Source organism: Apostichopus japonicus, chromosome 9, assembly GCF_037975245.1.
Source record: "Apostichopus japonicus isolate 1M-3 chromosome 9, ASM3797524v1, whole genome shotgun sequence".
Taxonomy (NCBI): Eukaryota; Metazoa; Echinodermata; class Holothuroidea; order Aspidochirotida; family Stichopodidae; genus Apostichopus; species Apostichopus japonicus.
Window position 1 is genome coordinate 7,136,314 of NC_092569.1, and position 22,521 is coordinate 7,158,834.

Genomic DNA, 22,521 nt, shown 5'->3' on the forward strand with positions numbered 1-22,521 from the left:
ATAAAAACTAAGAAAAACTAAGAAAATGGCAAACAAAACGATAAAATTCACTGATAAAAAATAAAACATTTTCTGCCCTCCTTAAAGAAATATGATTACTGAGCAACCGCTACAAAACTATAAAAGTTAAATACGCAAGCAATTTGCTGTGTAAAATAGTAATAGCTGGTTGTGCATCACCTTTACACCTTAGTATCTGAATAATTCAAATGAATCAACCTTCAAGCACCATTTCAAATGGGAGTGTTAAAACTTCAAATCATCAGTAATAACCACTACTCATTCCAACATGATCTAAATAAAGGAAAATAAAACATGGCAGGGTAAGCAACTCACAGTAAGGAATTATCCACAAAAATGTGTCTGAACAATTGTTATTTAATGTAGAAATACAATTGTATGCCAAGCAAGAATTTTCCAAAATCGAAAAATCAAAGTATTAAATTTTCCAAGGCAAGTAATATGATTGTTGTTTCAGGTTTACAAAGATGTTATACTCTGCTAGTATTTAGAACATAAATGTATGTAATGGGTAGTCAAGTTGTGGAGTGGATAACTGCTTTCAACTTTCAGTATTTCACAATGTTTCATTTACCAAGTAGCAGGGAGGGGGGAATGTGAAACAGGGACATAAGAAAATATTGGCAAAAGAATAATAAATAGATATTATTTTTATGATGTTGGATAGGCTATTTCTTTTTTACTACGGTACCTTGTGTTCTGCATCAAAGTATCCTCATAAGTATATTTTTTGCAAACTTGATAGGATATAAACAGGTTATACACACTATTCCGCTGTTAGGGACTATTCATTACTGAGCAATTCATTGTTTGGAGCAAGGGGACTTCACTAACCTTGAAATAGCTTAAACACTGGTCAAATTACCTAGTAATATTGGGAACATCCACTCTTAATTCAGTCTTGACATGCTCAAATCATCAACTGACTTACCTAAGTGAACAATACTATTCAAATGTACATATATCTGAATAGTTGCAAAATAGATTTTCAAGGCTAGTATCAAACACCTTGAGATGTACCTTTGCAACATAAATCAAACTGCTAAAGTTTAAGTTCAATTACGACAATAAGAAAGCAGGGATGGAGTCCTTCTTATGAGACACACATATCCCGCATATCCTATATGGCTCAACACCATGGTCATATATATCAAGTTTCACCCAAAATGGTTGATACCACTGGACAATTATTATGAAAATTAATGTATCAATTAAACTGTTTCTAACTTTAGCTTCACTTTGCATAATTTCATATAAAATATTCAACTAACCAACCAATCATTGCTTGTTATTTTTTAACTTTGATTAACATAATGTCACACTTGGATACAACAACATTGTACATAATGGAACCCTACTGGATGAACAGGCAAGTTTGGCAGTCTTTTTTACTTAAAAAAAAGGGGGGGGTGGGGTAAATCTTAGAAACTTGCCAAATGTTTTGTCTCTTCCCTTTTACTTAAGTTATGTTTACAGTATTGATTATAAAATGAGAACCTTCCAATAAAGCATCAGTATATCTGTTGTATACATGTGCATATTCTAGTGAAGGCCTTCTTTCCATACACGATAATGCATGTAGCCTTGATAGGTCTGCGAAGGCAGAATGGTATTGATTTTGTTTTCTTGATTACTTTTGAAAATACAACGATGATGTAATGAAATGTTACAAATTTAGAAACCCAATTGAAAGTTTTGAATATGTGAATAAGATGTTTTAGGTAAGTTCCTTGTCATAAGGTGTTCAGCCTGGCATCGGATAACTGGTTATCAACTCATTATCAACACTATGCCAATGTCCTACACACACAGTAGTAGCTCCCATCTCCACTTTACAACAGACAAGAGGGATATTGTTGCCTTTTAATGTTCAGCTAAAGGAAAACCAACACTAAACGTTAGGCAGAACACATGCTGTGTACAGATATTGTGATATTGGGTAGCATCAGATATTGTGATATTGGGTAGAATATCAGAAATGAAAATAGAATACACTTATACAGAGAATATTATCACTTCAATGTAGCTTCATAAGCATCCTTTTAAGATACTTGGTCAACATACCTTACAAATGTAGCATGACCTCGAGTCTATGTAGCTATGGCAACAGCCTGGTTAACATCTTCAATATTTCATATTTGCTTAGTGTGTGTAAAACCTAAACCTTACTGTACCTTGAACCTTGCCGATATGAAGTGTTAGTTGCACAACAGCTAGCAGTTTCCACCCTTAACAACTGATTTTATTTCAGGTTGACTATTATGAACAGAAAAGCCAGAGAGAGACACAGGCCTACTTACAACTTATGAAACTAGCCTGTACTTCTTCCTTGGGAATGTTCCACTGTACGGTATCTGTAGCACCAATCTCAAGAGAGTGGTCTACAAATGTTATACTTACAAAACCACCTTAATATTGGCCGCCCCTGCTAGTCCAATATATATGTATATATTTGTGTTAGTTGTAGATCTATTTCATGAATGAAGCTCCACCACTGGGGTCACACTGAAGTAATCGTACTATGGAAGGGTCTGTTTTCGCCCCTTCGATAAACTCCGCCAAGGATAATTTGCCATCCACATTTTTATCCATCTGTCTAAATATCTTGTCTGTTCTCTTCTCAGGGGTCGATTCATCATCAGGCATCTTCATAACTGATCCCACCATTTTGTATATAGCCTATGAAGGAAGAAAAAACAGACACTTTTGGTCAATGCACAACAAATCAATACATCTACATATGGCTAATACCACCAGCACATTAACTGCTGGTCGTCTACTGCTAGGCTAGTACAGTAAATTTGTAAGACTGTAGCTCAAATTTATTAATTTTATCAGTGGCACAGAAGCAATACATTATTAAATTAAATTGTGCCTGCTTCTCTGTATGACTACCCAATGTCAAAATATTTACATATCTATGAAAGCAAACAAACCTGTTTTTATCAAACATACATAAAATGTACTTGATTACAACAGTGATTGAAATTAAATACAATACGGAAAGAATAAATATTAACTGAAATGATTAGGATAGAATATGTCTAGATGTTACATTCAAACCATCAAGCTTGAATATTAAAGCTTTAGGGACAGTTATAAAAGCAACATTTAATACACAAATTTCAATCACTGACACCAAAGGAAATCACCTGCAAAAGGGTAATATTAAATTCACACTATTTAAGATTGCCAATACCCTGTCAAAGAGGAAAGCTCTTAAAGAACACAACTTAAAATTCTATAAATTGGATATCATAGTCCAAACAAATTGTGGCGGTTACTCCAAAGGAACAATTCTATGAAACATGTCTCCTCCATGTAAAAATGCCCTAACAGAGGGGGAAAAAATTCTCTCAGATTTGCAAATATTTGAATTCAAGAAGTCTCTAACCACCTTCTTCAATGTAATATACGGATTGACTATTTTGAAAGGGTACCATCAAAATGACAGGTCACCTCAATCATGTGAGGTAAAGTCCAATGCCAGGACAGTAAAAACTTGCCTTTTCTCTAAAATATCACTTAAAATATCTGTTAACCAATGGGGGTAGTGACTGCTCACCACAATTAACATGAGAACATTTAATGTTCAGTAAATTACATTGTACAAAAATGTTGATCCTTATTTAGGGAAGCCTTGCAATTCTAAGCGCCGAGTCCGGACCTGTGGATTTCTCTGCGGCTATAATGAGTTACAGCGACAAGCAGACAATGAGTCATACTTGAGTGCACACTGTCTCCAAACTACCCTCCACGCTATACAGTTATATTCACAGCCACAGTCAAGCTTTTACTAAGCGGATTTGAACACAATAGCGAGTTGAACAAAAGAGCACACTTAATTAAGAGTCAAAAGGTATCCAAACATTTAAAAGATAGTGTGTTTATACACCATATTTTATCCTTCTGCAAAGGCAAAAATTCTGTGAAAATAAGTAAGGAAATGTGAATTAATATTGCTGGAATCTAGAAAGTTAAGTTTCTTGTTTGCCCAGTCGTCCAAGAGGGTACAATAACTTTCGTTTGCAAGGAAAAGTTTCCTGAATTTTTAAGATAAAAACTCTAAAAACACTAAAACCAAATCACAATCTAATTTCTTGTATGCATGCACATTAGCGTGAACCAGAGTCTAACATACAGAACGCTCTAGTATAATCCTACGTGTGAAAAATTCAGTAGACAGTAGAGCAATTAACGCACTCCGGCAGATCTGTATTTTTTTTTAACCAGCTAGTAACCTACAGTACATAGGCGAGAAAAAAATGACATTGACGCCTACACTATGCTCGCCGAAAGCCCAGCCTTAAGGAGAAATAAATGTGGCACTTCTTCCGATCGCATGGTCGCGTAACAACACAAAAAGATAATGGGAGCAGTCTAGGCTAACCTGTGTTTGTACGTTCAACTTGTATCGCAAATATGCTTGCACTAAAATCAGGAATGAGACTGAGCCGGGGAAAAAAAATCTGAAATTTATCGATCGTCGTCCTGGGGGAGGGGTTTAAGGGGAGGGGTGTCCCCTTCCCCTTTAGAATTTTATTGTCAGTTAAGGAGGGCTTAGATGAAAAATGGTGGACTCTAGATGGAATCTATCACATCACGTAACTCGCCAAAAAAGTGTGGAATTTCTGCTTGTATAATTTATCCATTAGCTTTTTTTAACCAAAAATAGGTTTTTTTGCTTGCTTTGTGCTACTTGATTCCACCACTGGTCAAATTCGGTGTTCCTTCCCTTCACAGTCCAGCATGTTTGGCAAAAAAAAAAAATAAATAAATCAAAAAAAAAAAAAATTAAATCAAAAAAATAATAAAAAATAAAAAACGCGAATTACGGGAAAAAACGCGAAAATGAAAAAAAAAAAAATCGGAAATCCACGTTTCCGCGGAAGAGTCTCATGCCTGTAAAATTCTCAGGGAATACTGTCACTTATAGAACTCTATGTGGCAGCCTAACAACACACTAAGTCAATGAGCAATCAAGCCTAACCATCTGTTTTTTTCAATGAAATTGTGTCGCAGTTAGCTCGCACTAAAATTCTTACCGAATATTGTCCTATATTTCTAACCATGAGGCAGCCTAACAACACACTATGTCAATGGGGAAATCAAGCACAAGCATTTGTTTTTTCGCTGAAATTGTGTCGCAGTTAGCTGGCACTAAAATTATCCATGTGCGGTTTCGAGGGATGTACTACTGTTATGCAGAGATCAACGTTACAGTCGATGGTCTTTGTTGTTAGCATACACGTGTGGCGTAGCTTAATTATTGTTTGCTTGACTTTTGGCATGTCAATATGGGTTTTCCAAAGTTCTTGGGGTGCATATTTTTAATGCAATGGATGATTTACTTTTTCAATCATAGTTGCGTACCACTCGTTGAACAAGGCTATGTACAGGCCCAGGTAAAAGCTATACTTATATGCTTTATCGAACTTTCGAGTAGCCGAAAGTCACCATCGTTGATAAATGACCAAGAAATTTATTTGTGAGGTTTGATAACATGGAAGATTTGCAAGAATTATATATAGTATTGAATCTCGGACATTTGGTAGTGGCGGATTTTAGTGAATAAGGCAATTTGCAACTTAAACTACCGCTCTTCTGACTGTCAAAACTGCCAAAGTTTATCCGCTTACTTGGCCAAGTTTGCTCATTGTTTGTGAACAATAGTGAACAATAAGCAGCATTGTGTTGTCATGGCGCTGTGCTCATTACTCAGGCTGGCTATCAGCTGGTGTGCATTCAGCCATGGGACCAATATGCACATGCATAATGAGCAAGTGGTGCTAGATTTTCGCCAGCCAGGACATGGTGGTTAGATTTGCGAGGCTTCCCTTACTGTACTTGCAGATAAGCAAGGCATATACATACACACCGGCCATCACCATATCATAAATTGCAAAACTTCGACAAGGCATAAAAAAGTGACTGCATTACACTAACCCGGACAATTTCTAGCATTTCATCCCTGGATATGAAACCATCTCCATCCAGGTCATACATATTGAAGGCCCATTTCAGTTTTTGGTCAATCCTTCCTCTGGATGTTACACTAAGTGCACAGATGAATTCTCTAAAGTCGATCGAACCGTCCCCGTTTGCATCAAAGGTGCGAAATACATGTTCTGCAAATCTGGAGGCATCACCATATGGGAAGAAATTGCCATAAATCTTTTTAAATTCATCCACTGTGAGATGACCATGGGGACAGTCTGTTGACAAGAAAGAAAAGAACCAGAAAACAAATATGGTTAGTGGTTACGATACTGTGGAACAATGCTGTTAAAATCTTTTCCACTTTTTGTGTGTAATATTTCTGAGTGGCAATAACTTTCTCTTCCAGTTAATTATAAAACTTACTGGTTTATATATTTACAAGTGACCCACTTACCTGTCTCCCCACAACTTAAGCACCGCATTCTACCGTGTCTAGTATGCCCTGGTAATCTTTTAACACTGTGCACCCTCACTGACCCCCAGTGAACTCCTTCATATTCTACCATCCAAAGTGTCTCACATGTTTTTCGTATTGGGAAAAATTTGTGGGGAGACAGGTAAGTGGGGAACGAAGTAAATTTCCTTGTGTGCTATTCACAAACACAGGCACATACAGTATCAAAAAGGATAACATCACTACTGTAAGTCTTTAGTCAAACAATCTAATTTCACAATAGCGATGTCAAAACCCTGCTGTAGTAGTATTGATACTTGCACTATATTTGTGATTTATATATACTGTATAGTTTTTACCTCCTCATCACTAGTACCAGTTACAAGTATATATCAGTTTATATTCAAATGTGTTTGTCCCTACATCCACATAGACATAGAACAGAGAACAGTTTTGATTATCTAAAGTTCCACTTACATCCAACTACCAACCAAAATATTCTATTTTATCAATATTATAGAAACTACTATACCAATAGTTAGCAAACAAGCAAGCTTTATTACTTGTGAACTTCTTAGCAAGGCCATGCTTGCCACCATCCAATTGCTGACTGAATGTGTTTATTATAGATGCTATAGAAACCAGTACACTAGTTTGACATTCACAACTGGCTTCAATACTTTGGCACTTCCCTATTACAGACTTGCTTCACAACTTCAAAATATGGATCAATATTTTCTACATCGAGAGCTTTATTTATTGTTTTCCACTTAGGTGAGTATTGTACTTCAAGGCCTTCAAGGTCTGGTAAAAACTATGTTTGACACCAATGGAGTATTACACATCCACTCATAAATTCCAAGGAGTACAGTAGTTGAACTCAACCCATAATTTTCCAGATCATTTATTGTGTTTGTATCATAATAGTTGGCAAATACACCTAATCTGGAATTCACAGATTACATGTTTGAGTTGTCTGAACTGCAAATTGAAATTAGTAAACTTAAAACAATACCACTCATTATTAGGGGTCGACAAACTCAATTGAACTGGTAAACAGTGGACTTCACTTAACAGTATATACTGTGTTATTTCCTTTCACCACCAAGGTACATGTAGCTTACAGGGACCCAGAACATAAACCAAAGTATGCATGCATGAACAATGCAGAGTGGGCCCACAGAGTGTTCACCCAATGTCAGTCTCACTTTGAATCATTCATAACACTGAGAGATTATCACATTTTTGGAAGAGCATTTGAATCAGGTGACTCAATTACAATGTACAGAGCTACCAACAACTGTGTTTACTAAGTAAGTAGTTCTTGTGCACGGGTTAAGCTTCTTTTCACTGCTTTTTCCAGTTTAACTCCCCATTCCTGTCAACTCCCCTTCCCGTCAAACTGCCATCAGACCCAAACATTTGTCACACATCATTCCCTGAAAGATCACCTTTCATACTTCAAATTGATACCATTCACAAACATGCTATCTTTCAGGTTAGTTTCTGGTTTGGGTATTAAGATCTGGACTTCAGGAAGAGCCAGTTATTAGGCTATTGTAAATTGATGCACACATGCATTGGAGACAGCTAAGAGAGGAATGATGAAGAAAATGCGGCATATTTCAAATCTTTTATCACAAACATTTGATAAGATGGTCAAACCTTACAAAGGCATATGATAGGTTTATAATATGTTAGGTGAGGAGCATCGGTGTATACAGTAGAAATCTGGACTAAAGCTGCACGGTTTTGGCTGTAATAAAAACCTGTTTATCAAAAAAACAAGTTTTTATAACATATGAATGCTATGTACCCAAACTGATTGTCTATATGACAAAGTTTTCTTCTACCCCTAAAGGCTTGAGTATTTGGGCATGACAGTAAGTATTCATTGTATTTGCGACCATATGTTATATATTTTAGAGGAAGTTGCAAATAACACTACGATGAAAACAAGTTTTTATTTGACGTATTTTCTGAAAGAAATTTACACTTTGAACTTGATGCTTTGGCGAGCAGCTCATCATGCCCAGTTGATAGCATTCACATCTCCAACACCAGTTTAAGCTACGTAGTAATGTAACAAGCAGGCATAATACTGCAGATGTAACTTCAACTTGAGCAAGTTCAAATTGTGATGAAGTATTTCTTCAACAAACAATCTCAACGGACTTTACTGTGTTCACTATATTCACACAGTTTTACCATGTGCAAAACACACGAAGACACGTTCTGACTTCAATATGGTACACTACAAGAAGAAAAATCAAAATGCACCATTCTCTTCTCTTATCCTTCCTGTTACAAAATTGTTTGAACTTGATTTTTTTTAAATTATGGGATACTTATTTAGGGTCTGAAATTGACAATCATTCAGCTGTACAAACCTTCAACAAAAAAACTCATAAATATTTCAGAGAAGGCTGTCACTCCCTTGGCTTGAGGTTTTACGATATACAGTAACGTGTGTAACGTTAAGATTTCATTTCACTTGATGGAAGTAGATTAATAGAATCACAACATCTTTTATTTTTCTTGTATCTCCATTCCCTCTTCAACGTCTAGTTCATAGACACAAGAGGCAGACGACAGGATTCACTGTTCCTTAGCGACAGAATACTTGCACATAAACAAGTGCGTATGGTTTGATAGGGGTGACCGCTGTACGCACTCTGACAGTAAATGTTCAAATAGTTACTAGGGTACATGCAGATCAAGCCTTTTATGAGACAGAAAGTAAATCTCAAAAATGTTATAATCAAAATCTTAGCTCAGTGTATAGGTGACTAGGTGCATGGGAAAAGTATAATAGTAGAGTGGGGACAGGTAAGGAAAGCATAGCAAATAATAAATCATTAGTTTATATGTTCAGATACCAGAATATCATGCTACTCAATACTATGCAGGCACATGGCCTCTAATCATGGAACTGCTTTGGGCTGCTTACTATCTTGGGTAAGTTACCAGTAGTTGCTGTAATCATTATGAAATGGAATACCACGGGTGAATCATACTGGAAGGGAAGTACTCTGTTAGGGAGGAAGGGAACTTATGGAAGAGCATCTAAGGGCAGGGGTTGGAAAGCAGAGGGGAAAAGACACTGGAAGCAGGGGAAAGGGAAGAGAGGATGGGAAAGTTGAAAGGGGATTGGATAAAGGCAAGAAAGGAGATGTTTACTGCTGGAAATAAAACAAACAATATTAAATAACATGTTTGCATATAAGTTGTTCCTTTCTCTGCCCTTTCAAGCTTAATTTTTCAACTTACTGTAGTCTACATTGTATAATGAAACCATGAATGCTATATCATTGGTCATACTTACCTGATGATATTGCTTTGAAGTCAAAATCCCTCATAAACAATGTGTGTAACATTCATTTCATGATAATATTAATATTTAATTATTTATTAAATCAATATTTTCTTCCCAAAACTTGATACTTTGGTTTGATGATGCCATCAATATTATAATTGTACAATGTATTCTTCAGTAAGTTTACATTTTACAATATGTCTTCTTTCCTCCACGCATGCCATGTATTTCTTTATACATTAATAATATTTTGTAACTTGATCTGTGTAATATAATCTTCAAACCAAGCATTTCCAGCATCTGTATGTAATGTAATTTGTATTGAAGTGAGCAATAATGATAGAGCACAAAAAAAAGAAGTAACCGTGGAAACCTCAAACTAATGTTTTCAATGCTATCATTTTGAAATCATACTGTAGCAACATGGAAAAAATCAAGGAAATTATGCCAGAAGGATGATAGGATTTTACTGTATACTAAATTATGACTTAACTGTTGGAAATTTTTCCAATATAGTAACCTATCAATCATCTACCCAAAGGCCCTGTTAATCATGCAGTTGTCACTCCTACATATTAATGTGCTGCATATGCACTGGATGTCATAAAAAAACTGCTACAAGCTTTAAACATGACTAACTGTATGATTTGTGTTGTAACTGTATTGCATACAGACATACATAATTTACTAGCAGACAAATATGAGATGCAATTCTGTGTACATGTGCTTGTCTCTGGGCTTCGCCTTCTCAGTTTTCAATTTGTTTGTAAATATGAGGTGAATACAGCTAGATAGACCCTACATACATACAGGAAATATCAGTCCAATGCAAATACAATGCTTTAAGCTAGGATTACCATAATAAACTTATAGCTCTACACATCATTCACTTCCATTGTTTAGTGTTCTGAGAGAAAAAACAATTATTCCTTAAACTGTAAATGCCCATTTAGTGAGTTTGACTTTGACTAATCATGACTTTACTCTGTTCTCTAAGATATTGTAGCAAAGTGAAACGAAGCTTATCCATTGAACAGAAACATGAGCTACAAGTCTTGAATGGTTACTATTATCAACACAGTAAATGTTAATTTACAGCACTAGGCTTAGCATAGACTCCTCTCAATGTACCATTATAAGGCTTCTAACTCAACTAGAGTAATGGGCATCAGTCAAAATGGTAGACCATGAGGGAAAACCACTGAAAAGACCAATGTACAGTATATTATGAGAGCCGATGCAAGGCTAAAGAATTACTATGATAAACTGTCACCTCTTTCAAGCTCAAAATCTAAATGGCCATTGCATCGAAATGTCAAATTAGCAACTTTCAGATAGCCGAACTTATCAGCTTTCATATGGTACAGTAGGTAGGATATGCCAGTTGAGAGCTGCTATCTACTGTAGGTATGTGCGTAGTATGATTGGGTAACCTCAGAAAATGACAAGTTTGAGTGTAAGTAGATTGTGGTTCTCCTGTATAAACAGTCATGGAAGTCAGTCTTGCAGGAATTGAGGGACTGCTCTTGATTATAAATATTAAAGGCAATTGACACTTGAAAGGATACAGCTCCTCTCTGGGGGACTGCCTACGTATATAGGAAGACAGCACAGTTTCTATTGCATACTGTACATAGTCCTGTATTAAGAGACACTCATTCAGTATACACAAAGTAGAGCTACCCTATTTGCTATATACTTATTATTATCATTAGAAAACTGGATTTTTCATAAGCATTATCAGATACAATTGTTCGCTTTTGCATATATAAATAAGTCTCAAGAAAGAAGTCAGGTATACAACTACAACTTGTTAGATAAAATATTGTACAAATCACCAAGAAATAACAAACCATGCAATTACAGCACCACTGGCTAATGTCAAGTACTGTAGCGCAGTACTCTGTACAGCTGCAGAGAAAATCATTAAAACTTGATAACCAATTGTCTGCTTGGTCTGAGCATATAAGGGTTAAACAAATCTAGTGAAACATCCAAGATAAACAATGTCATATAAGGTACCTAGCAACCATTTCTATCAGCAGAGAAATTGAAAAGATGACTACGCCAGAAAGTTAACCATTAAAAGATAGAGCATATAACAATGTACCTGTACATACAAATCTATAGTACAGGCCATTAACGACAGAGTATTGCTTGAGAACAGAACTAAATTAGCATCATAATGTAATGGCAGGAAAACAGAAACCTGCAAACCAGAGCTAAACCAGCGCTAAACCAGCGCTAAAATGGTTCAAGGTTACCGTTGAATTGTTTCTGAGACTATCACATGATATTTGTTCAAACTTATATTTCAACTTTGAATAAAATTGAATTGGGTAATTATTAATGGTAACTTACAACAGGGTTCTTAAGGTTATGTGTGAGTACTATAGTAGGCATAAAAGGGGGGGGGTGGGTTATTCTTGTCATCGAGATCTCTATGTAATATGTTTGCATCATTTAATCATACAAACACTACTACTGTACAGTACCAACATGGACTTTACACAAGTGCTGAGTTTGTGGCCACGTGAGGGAATCGTGAGATGCTAGTTAGAGCAGCATATCGTAACTGCTGTGTGAAGTGTATTACTCGCAGTGCCTCGCTGTATAATTACGCCACAGATGCGAAAGAACGTTGTTTAGTATCATGTAACTCCACCTGTCCAACACTGTTTTCAGTCAATGTGACAAATTTTGATGGCACATGTATGCATGTAGCTAGCTGTAGCTGTGCAGAGATCGGTTCGAGTTGTCCAGCAATTTTAGTCTGAATGAGGTCAGATTTTTATGCAAATATGAATGAATAATATTGCAGCTCGTGGTTTGTTTTTCTTCCCAAAATAATTGCAAACAATATCGCCTATTGCTGGCAAAGTGTGATTTGTTTTTCACTCATTTGCAATTACTGAATATTAAATTGGCAAATATACAGACTGCATCGCATTTTTACGCTATACAGATTGAGAATTGAATCACAAGTGCAGAGAAGTGCATTGCATTTTGTGATGTGATACCGGCTAAATTGAACGCTGATGTCATCACCAAATATTATCATCATAACAACTTCAGTTGTGTAAAATGAAACTGTTTCTTATGAATATGCATAGTATCAACTTCACACATTGTCAGGTACCATATCGGTCATTTCAATAGTAAAGTAAATGCTAGCACGAGAGCACAATGGCACTATCCAAAATTGGGTCCAGCAAAATGTTGCCTCAAAAAGATTTCGGTCCAAAAAAGTCCAAACAAAATTTCAATCCCAAATGGGCCTGACAATATGTTGTGCCAGATGGTCCCAAAAATGTAGCCTACTGTACTGTACCAACTATTAACCACCAACTGTAAACCGAGGTCCGCATCAAAAACGATAGGGAACACCATCTCACTATATAATACATCTACATACTGTAGCAAGTATGACAAATACCAAGCACTCTATTGTTGAATTATCGCGACCCAAGCTAGAGTCACAGACGCACACACACATTCACACGCTAACCTGACTGCATAGGTTCCTTTCATTAACTTTCATTTTGACCACTGACCACCTCAAATGACCTTTGACCTCTGCAGTAACAAAAGGGTTCTTGAACTCAAGGTTTCCATTTTGAGTGAGAGAGCCTCCAACTTTTCAGATTTCGACCTCCACAGTTCCAAACAAATGAGTTCCTTCTACCTAATATGGTGCATCCACATACTGTACTAAATATGAAGCTCAGCCGTGACCTGATAGTCTTTGAGTGATCTGTGTTTATCAAGTGAAATCATGTTGAAATCAAGTGACCTTTGACCTCCACAGAAAACAATAAGGTTCTTCTACTCAATAAGGTGCACCCATGCACTACATATGAAGTTCATCCAACTTCTAGTTTGTGAGTTAAATTGCTTACCTCTGTTGACCTCGTACCACATATGAAGTTCACCCACCACTTATGTTTTTTAGCTATAGTGTTTACAAGCCAAAGTGTCACACATAAACACACATGCCATCACCATCGCAGATTCCTTTTGCCTCTGGCAATGAATCAATTAACAACGAAGCACAGACCTAGCTGTGATAAATGAGAAAGACACGTAAGAAAGATATTTCTTCAAAGAATTTAAATGTAGGAGGATTATTATTGTTTTCATAAAGAAGTCAACAGCACCACAATAAATACAGGTATGCAGTTTTTACTCTGCTCAGTTCTAGGGTTTAAACACTTTCAGATGTAGAGCTCCATGTGTGATCATAAAATTATGAGTAATAGGACTCTCTTCATTATTTCTGATGTATTTGAGGTTTATACTGTGTATTTAATGTTCACTGCAAGAAATTCACACTGAATATTGTGGATTATTCATTTCAATGGGCTTACTAAAAGTGGGATATGATTGAAATCTGAAAATGGTCAGGTTCCATAAAATAACGGTTAATGACCAGTGATCTGCCAGTGCCGGTCGGCGCTGGTCTGCCCGACTGGTGTTCTGAAAAGCTGACCAGCATTGAGCCAAAAAATTCTGTTTCCGACTGGTACAAGTTTTAGATGAAGAAGTAACATAAATACTAAGTTTCCAAAATTTTAAATAGTTACGCCTTTGAATGAATGACCAAAATAAAACCAAACAGGCAGGCTTAATTTCATTCTTCTGATTGTTTTACACTGTACTCAATTGAACAATTGTACAGCCAAATACTCAGTAGCATAGGCAGAGTGGGAGCCTACATTATTTGAAGATCGATTGTTTTGGTTTTTTTAGGGAAAAAAATGGTCTACTGGAGATTGCAACTCTAATGGAGGTGATCCATAGCCAGGATCATGTTGGGGGCTGTGACAGGGAGACCCCACAACCTAAACAGATTATTAGTGAAGAGCCAGCCACTAGTACTAGTATTCATTTTCAGGCTAAGCCAAAAAGGATGAAACCAAGCAAAAAGTAGCTACGCAGACCAACACATTCAATAGTCAACAGAAGAAAAAACCGCCCATGGTCACACTACAGTATGAACCAGGGGTTTGGAATTTTTTTGTTTGCTGTGTCAGTGATACAATAAATTGCACTTTGGTCGATCAAAATGGAACAATGTCCCCTGTATTTGCATGAGGGAGGGGTCAGTCAAAGAACTTGTTCCCGATTTGGCAAAATGTCCTGGAAGTTTTAAATATCCCAAGATATTAATAATAATATTGTAAAAAATTAATATTTGTTCTAGTGCATGCCCAAAATGCTTACTCTTGATCATAATCATGGGACTTTAAGGAGTCTTAAAAACATACTTTTTGTGGTCCCTAATAGTATCTACTTTGTATTCTTTCTTGTTTACATGTTTCACTTTGAATTTAGGGGGGGGGGGGTGTGCATGTGCATGGATGTGCATGTGTGAAAGGCTTTGAGGTTGTTGTAAGGAGCCATAGAAACAAGAGTAACAACATTACCTTTTGATGTTAGGTAAGAAATTGTTACCACAAATTGAATTTTAACACTCAAAGCTACTTGGATGTTTACGTCACATCTTATCTCAGATGATGTCTGTGAGCTTGATATATCAGTACATAATTTACTAATCGACCTCTGATAGTGCCACAATCTGATTATATGTCACACACACACTACTTACAATAATTTATGTAGTCTTCGCATACACAGCATTTGAAATTAAATAGAGAAGATAATTAAAGTAGGTGCATTCAAACTGATTATCATTGTTCCAAGGACTTAACTAAATTGGTCCGTCAAATTAAACTATAGCCCTGTTTAGCAGAGAATGATATTGTTAGTGCATTTCCAATTACAGAGCGTCGTATTTGAATTGTAATCGTGATCAACTGTCTCTATATGACAGTGCCGATGATATCTTCACACACTGTGTATAGCATATGGTGCCAATATATCATCCATGTCATATCTATTCTGCGTCATGCTTAGAGGAGCTTGTCATGTCAGCATTCAAGCAGAACTTTATCATTATCAATGTACTGTATTCATTAAATATATTAACTAACCAGGCAGAAGAAACAGATCACAACCTTGTCTTCATTTTATCTCGCTTAAAATAGCTGTTCCAAGGAATATGATTCATGTCCGTTGATTAGCTTAAAGGTGATATTATAAGGACTTGTATAGTTTACACACAGTTAATTGCAACATCCTTGTTTCCCACTCTTCAATGAATGTATTAAGTCTATCAGTCTGTAGTCAATAATCCAAGCCAACATTTCAACAGTCTTCCATGTTACAATGCTCTAATACTGTACATGTAATATGTACTTCACATAGTCATTCCAAAACTTACCGGGTTTGGATATTTACCAGTGAAAAGCTTACATGTCTCCCCCACAACCTTAGAACTCTCGTTCTAATGTGCCTATAATGAACTGGTAACAATTAATGTTACTAGAGAAAGAAAGCAAGCCCCCAAAAAAGTTTGCATCCCGATAGAACACCAATTGTGTTTATTGTATGACTTACTGTACTAGTGTACAGTAGCTGTAATATTCTCTGCCTATACTGTGTGATATTCTACACAATATAGGAAGATGGCCCAGTGCCCTAGCTTCGAAGTTTACACGAGGCGGCCCACCTCGCCCCTCTTTTGCCCGCCCTGCCCTTTCAATCAATTTTCACCGCCCAGCCTCTATTTCATCCGCCATTGCACTTCCCTAGTCGACAACTCTGAAGTAGCTCCATGCTTTGACTAGCGATTCCAACAACCAACTCTTTAAACATCCCGGCCCGTACCTACAGTACAGTGGGCATATCTCTCGCTAAATTCCACACAATTCATTGTACAACTTCATGTACAGTACATAAGCCCGTTCGAACTTCATTTTCAACTACACATGATCCAACATTTACCATACGAAAATTACAGTAGGCCTTTGTGAATCGCTTTTTTTGCAATGTCGATTAAACTTCAATGTTCTATACTTCTAAACTTTTGACCGATATTTAATTTACTGAAGCACTTGGTCAATTGGACCACGAAAAAAATTAACTGCGGTATGAATGCACATTTTACATTAGCAACTCTCAATGCAGAGAGAAGAAACATACTGTGAGATGAAATATCCTTTGCAGGGACAGAGGTACGTTACCTTCCCACAAAATTCATAGATTGTCTCAACTCATAACATTTTCTGATCAAAACAATGATTCAAATATTACCTGATAGTCTCAAAAACAATTCAAGTGCATCTTCCCACCATGAAAGCTTGTTGTCAAATATACTGTAGTAGTACTGTATTTGACATGAAAGGCCTAACATTATGATATTGGAGTGCACACATATGATAGCCTATACTGTAGATACCACAAAGTTTGTTATCTCTACACAGGGGAAAGTAATGTTGCAAGTAATTGTTGTTACATACTTCACATTCATTGAGCACTACAGACAATGGAAAGGGACTATTAGCCAATCAAATCAAGGGAATTTTGGAAAAGCATCATTGTCTAATTTTAGCATGAAAATCTCCATAATGGAGTGTTGTTAATAGTGTTTGCACGGGTTATCCGGGTACCCGGGTACCCGCCCGACGCAATACTACCCGGTTCCTAATTTATTACCCGAATCCTACGAAAAGTGTGATTTAAAATTTTTTTTTGTGCAAATCTACGGTTAGGCAGATTTCCCATTGACTTAGTGTGGTGTTAGGCTAAAATATGTGGTCGAAGATAACAGCAATAACAAAGGTACCCGCCCGACGCGATTCTACCCGGTTCCTAATTTATTACCCGAATCCTACGCAAAGTGTGATTTAAAAAAAAATTGGAAATCTACGGTTAGGCAGATTTCCCATTGACTTTAGTGTGGTGTTAGGCTACCATGTGGTTGAAGATAACAGCAATAACGAAAGTATTCCATGGATATCTTCTAACTGCGTCACAATTTCAGCTAATAAACAAATGGCTATGCTAGATTACCCGATTGACTTATTGTGGTGTTAGGCAACCATGTGGTCGAACGTAACAGCAATAATGAATGTGTTCCATGGCTATCTTATAACTGCGTCACAATTTCAGCGAATAAACAGATGGTTAGGCTTTGCTAGATTTCTCATGCATTGACTTAGTGTGGTGTTAGGCTATCATGTGGAAGAAATTATTATTTATTCATTCGTTTATTTCATAAAAGGAAAGGCTGACAAGGAATTTTACGACATGTTTATGGATTATAAACGGGATAACTAAAAAATAATAATAGCAAGTGGCTTTTTACTAATCGTGTAGTCCAAATGCGATCAAATTGCGCGAATCGCGTAATCTCGCGGCTAATGCGAACCCTAGGCTTGCATAACAGATAGTAGTAGTAACAACTGAGCTAAAGTAAAGGGATATTTTATGGTATGATCCAATAGACGTGGAGAGCTAGCATAAGCAGTGGCGGCAGTGCGATGTTAACAACATAACTACGAGTTAGTAGTAATGTTAATTATATTAAGTAATTAACAAGTTTATGACAGAAAAAAAGCAAATAGAAATTATTGAGGAAGGTTTTATACCTTACCTTACACCTACGTTTTTGAACATGAAAACATTGTCAGTAGAGAATATAATTCATTTATTATAGCATCTAATATGTAATTTCTTGAAAATCGTGATACACGAGGGTAAACAATTTTTTTCCGGGTACCCGGGTACCCGACGGGTAACGGCTCTCGGGTACCCGGTTCCCGATTTTTGGACCCGTGTAAACACTAGTTGTTAACCCTTGTGGTTGATTGTTATGATTTATTTTCAAACAAATTCAATGATCTGTAGGAGTGGGAGAAATTTTTGTTCTTGTGAGAAGAAGTTGTGGTTTTTTGAAAACAATGAATGAAAGATGTACAAAAATGTGTTTCGTTATGTTTTTCATTGACCTAGTTTTGAGTGTGTACTAAGGGCTTGTTTCTCAACAAAAACAAGTTTGCATTCACAGACGAAAGCAATTTGAAGATTTTGCATACCTAGCCAAAACATGGTGTCCCGGGATGGACGCAGAATCCTGCGTTCTGTAACAATGCCGGTGTCCTTTTAACACTGTGCCCTCTAAGACTGGGCCCTCCAGTCAATGCCCTTCCATCTTATGAGACCTCCTCCCCTCCCAACGAGATTCTCTATCTTAAACCAGAGGTAACCTACACTCAGAGGGGAGACTCACCAATACTTCTGGGGCATCATTGTGCACGCCAGTTCATCAATTAGTTTTCTTGGGATATAACGTCCACAAGTTAGGGCGTCACACACATGGTACAGTAAATAATGAAACATATATCATTTTTAATGAAACTATATAAAGAATGAACAAATAAACCAAAGTGTGGGATTTATACATATGTTAAGTACTGTTTGTTACTTACCTTTCAGGAAGCCTTTATACCATTCTTGCAGTTCACTCTCTGTGAATTCTGTGATTTGAGTCAGATCTGATATAACATTTGGTTGTAGTTTACTGTTTTGCTTCCCCATCTCCTTTTCCAACTGATGCAATGATTAGTAAGATTAACCACTGGCATTGACTATACAAAGCTGAAAGTAAAATGTAAAATAAAAAAATACAACATAAACAGTCAGTTACAAGAACTCACAGAGTCACTGAACAATAACTTGATTTGAAGGGTACTTTTCAATTCAAGTTAATGAACAAGACGAACTCCTAGTTCATGGCCATTCCTTCATCTGGCTCGAAGAATGTTTGGTGCTGAACATGTACAGTATGTTTAGCACATCTGTCACATCAAGGTACATGCTCTAGATTACTGCAAATTCCTACTCCCAGCCAAATCAAATGGTCCTAACTTCCTACAGTACTGGTTCAGTTATTTTGTTCCTTCAATTCGTCCCTTGTTTCGCGTACTGACGAATGTTAGAAAGTTATCTATCACGATCCAAATCAATTCACTGCTTTGCAACTGAATGTTTGATCACAAATAATACCTTTCAAGCAGTATCCTAATTTTATGTTACAGACAACAAATTATATTTTATAGCCGTTTCAAATTTAAAGGATGTAGAACAATTTTTAAGGGCATATAAATGTTTTAAAAACATTCGTCACTACGTAAAACAAAATAAAATAATATGTATATTCGTCAGTGCGTGAAACAAGGGACGAATTGTGCTAGCCCAAGCTGGACTTAGAAGTCAATACAGATCTCCTAAAAACATAGCATAAACATACAACTTTCAAAGCACAATGCCTACTCACAACTGAGATTGGCTAAAACATTTGCATAATACTCTCCAGCAATTCCTTTTTAACACAGTGTAGTCCAGATTTTATTCAGATGAATAACCTATGTATCTAAGAAATTACTTTCAGTATATAGAACATGGGTGAAGCTGTCTTTGAATTATGAGAGACTTGTATACAAGTATCTTTAGATAAAAATAAAAATCTGACAAAAGTATTATTTTGATATATAGTATATGGTCCCACGTATATAGGCCTGTCACTGTTAAGGCAACTGATCTTGAAATCACTTAATTACAACATTTTTTCATTTTTATCCATAAAATAAATAAGTTTCTGCTCTTTATAAGCCTCCTAGTCTAGCATAATGTGGTCACATTCTGTACATATTTCCATCTGGTCACTACATTTTAAATTATTCTTACTGGATGAGTACTCTAAAATTATTCATACATGTGAAGAGGTTTGGAATATGCTTCTGTGACTTTTATTCCAACACTTAATAATCTATTAATACTGTAGGTGCACAACTGATTTCTCAAGACAAATTTGCAAATTCTTAAATATTACAATTTTTCCAAGTTTGTGTTTTTCGACACTGAATGTGCTCTTCATTAGCTTCACTTAGTAACTGTGAGTTTTCATGATGTTGACTTCACATGACTAATGTACATAGGGCTATTACAATGCAGACATTTTAAAACCCATGTAATTCTGTAACAAGCATTTTCTGTGTCAACTTACACAACAATCTTTCTCAAACTACATACTGTACTACATGCATGATTTCCTTACCACTGTGCACTTTGCAAACATCCAAAAGCATATGAAATAATGACTGTATCCGATTCTCTTTCAAGAAGCAAGGTTCTGATCTTCAATTCAACAATGAAATCCAATCTGCCTATATTGTAATGTCATGCTTGATACTGAAACAGCCTGTCCTCTTGACACACTATAATGAAGAAAACCTTACCTGCGCTCAGTTCAACATGGTGTGACTTTTTTCACCAATTCACATCCCAACTGTATAATTAAGGTTTTTGGCATATGGTCCTATCTTCCTCAACACATTGAAGCAGTTTGCTTAATAACACTTTTAAAACTGCTTCTGCCAGTGTGCCTGAGAGCCTGCATGAAACTGGGCAATAACATACAAAGCAATGACTTCAAGATGGAAGCTCGCAAAGGCTGACTAAAAACCACTGCTGTGTCAAGGTATTAAATTGATGTATTGATCTGAGTAATAAAGAGACATTCTCTACGCATAGACCATGCAGTATGAGCACTGCTGTTCAGGAGGTAAGTCACGTCACCACGGTAGAGATAATATTACAAGCTGGCAACACATACATACATGTGAACCAAAAGGTCATATATATCACAGAAATGGAATGATCATACAAGTTACATTGAATTTATGCTCTTCATCCATGCCATGGTGGAAATGCATCATAATCTTGGATGCTTTGTTTCCATTTTAGAAGATAATGATTTAGCAATTGACTTCACACATAATCTTGGTTTATTCCACTTTTACTGATCAGGATAAAAAACAAGAAACACAATTCATCTTCAGGAGACATGAAATAACAAAACAAAAGGGAAAGATGTCTTCTGAAACTCACCATTTTGTAACAAAAAGATTTGAAAACCTACTATAGTACAGTAGTTATGTACAGAATTCATAATGCTACCAATTAAAACTAATTACGGTACTCTTGGGCACAAGATGACAAAAGAGTTAAAAGTGTCAGTTGTTTTGATTTATGTTCATGATTCAAACTATATTCAGTGTTTTAGTGTAGCGTAAAAATGGCAATATTAGATAAGTGATGTTTCTTCACATACGAGAAGTTGAATATTAGAAAACTACTATAGGTCAGAAGATCTGTCTTTTCCAAGGACAAATGTTGAGCCTGGCTCTACAAACTGAAGATGCTGGATGGGGGAGAATAAGGGGAAGGGTAAATGCACCTAGATAACTCAAATAATAATTAGCTCAGACTGGAGATTATTCCTTTGTCTCTTCAAGCCAATCCTTGATGTCTTTCCACTGGGCAGTGAAAAATCTTAGATATAAATTAAGCAGTGTAGGTTCCTTTCTAGTATAGGTACTCATCCCAGAGCCTGCATTATCTACCTGCATTATCTACCTGCATTATCTAAGTCTGTAACTGAGAAGCAATAATGAAGCCAAGCTGACTACGAAAAACCATGACCTATGCAAACCTGTTAATGAAAAGAAAATGAAGGACTACCACTTCCCTTTCACCAGGGTGGGAATTTGGGAAAAAAAGTTGGTAAGCATTTTTTCATTTATTGATGAAATGTGCTTACCAACATGAGCCAAGATTTCTCAGTTGGTAAGCACAATTCATGAACCTGAACGCTGTTATCCTTTTGTGAAAACTTCCTGGTTCGCAGCACAAGTGTACTTTATATCGAGCCGACAGCGGCGGCGCAGATAACCCAGTCAATGCATGTTCGATCGAAATAGTTACAATCCCTGTCCATCACGTTGAACTCTCCGACCAGACAATACCGGGTCGAATACTCGACTTGGTATTAGTTATTCAAATACATGATCAAAGGAAATGTATTGACTGGAGATCGTAAAAAAAC

The 22,521-nt window shown here is 36.4% G+C and overlaps 1 protein-coding gene across 4 annotated transcripts in view; it reads right to left on the reverse strand.

The window, feature by feature from the left end:
- Positions 1-5: 5 nt before the first annotated feature.
- Positions 6-22,521, reverse strand: part of LOC139973051 (neurocalcin homolog) — a 41,626-nt gene continuing 19,110 nt past the window's right edge. For 3 of the 4 annotated variants that reach the window (XM_071979413.1, XM_071979412.1, XM_071979414.1), the window contains exons 3-5: positions 19,064-19,232; positions 5,968-6,236; positions 6-2,700 (exon numbers count right to left, since the gene is read on the reverse strand). In XM_071979413.1, the coding sequence (XP_071835514.1) occupies positions 2,491-2,700; positions 5,968-6,236; positions 19,064-19,172 (588 nt within the window). In that variant the 5' untranslated portion in view covers positions 19,173-19,232 and the 3' untranslated portion in view covers positions 6-2,490. Of the gene's footprint in view, positions 2,701-5,967; positions 6,237-19,063; positions 19,233-20,872; positions 21,115-22,521 lie in introns of those variants that run through there. The other variant, XM_071979415.1, reaches the window with a different exon arrangement.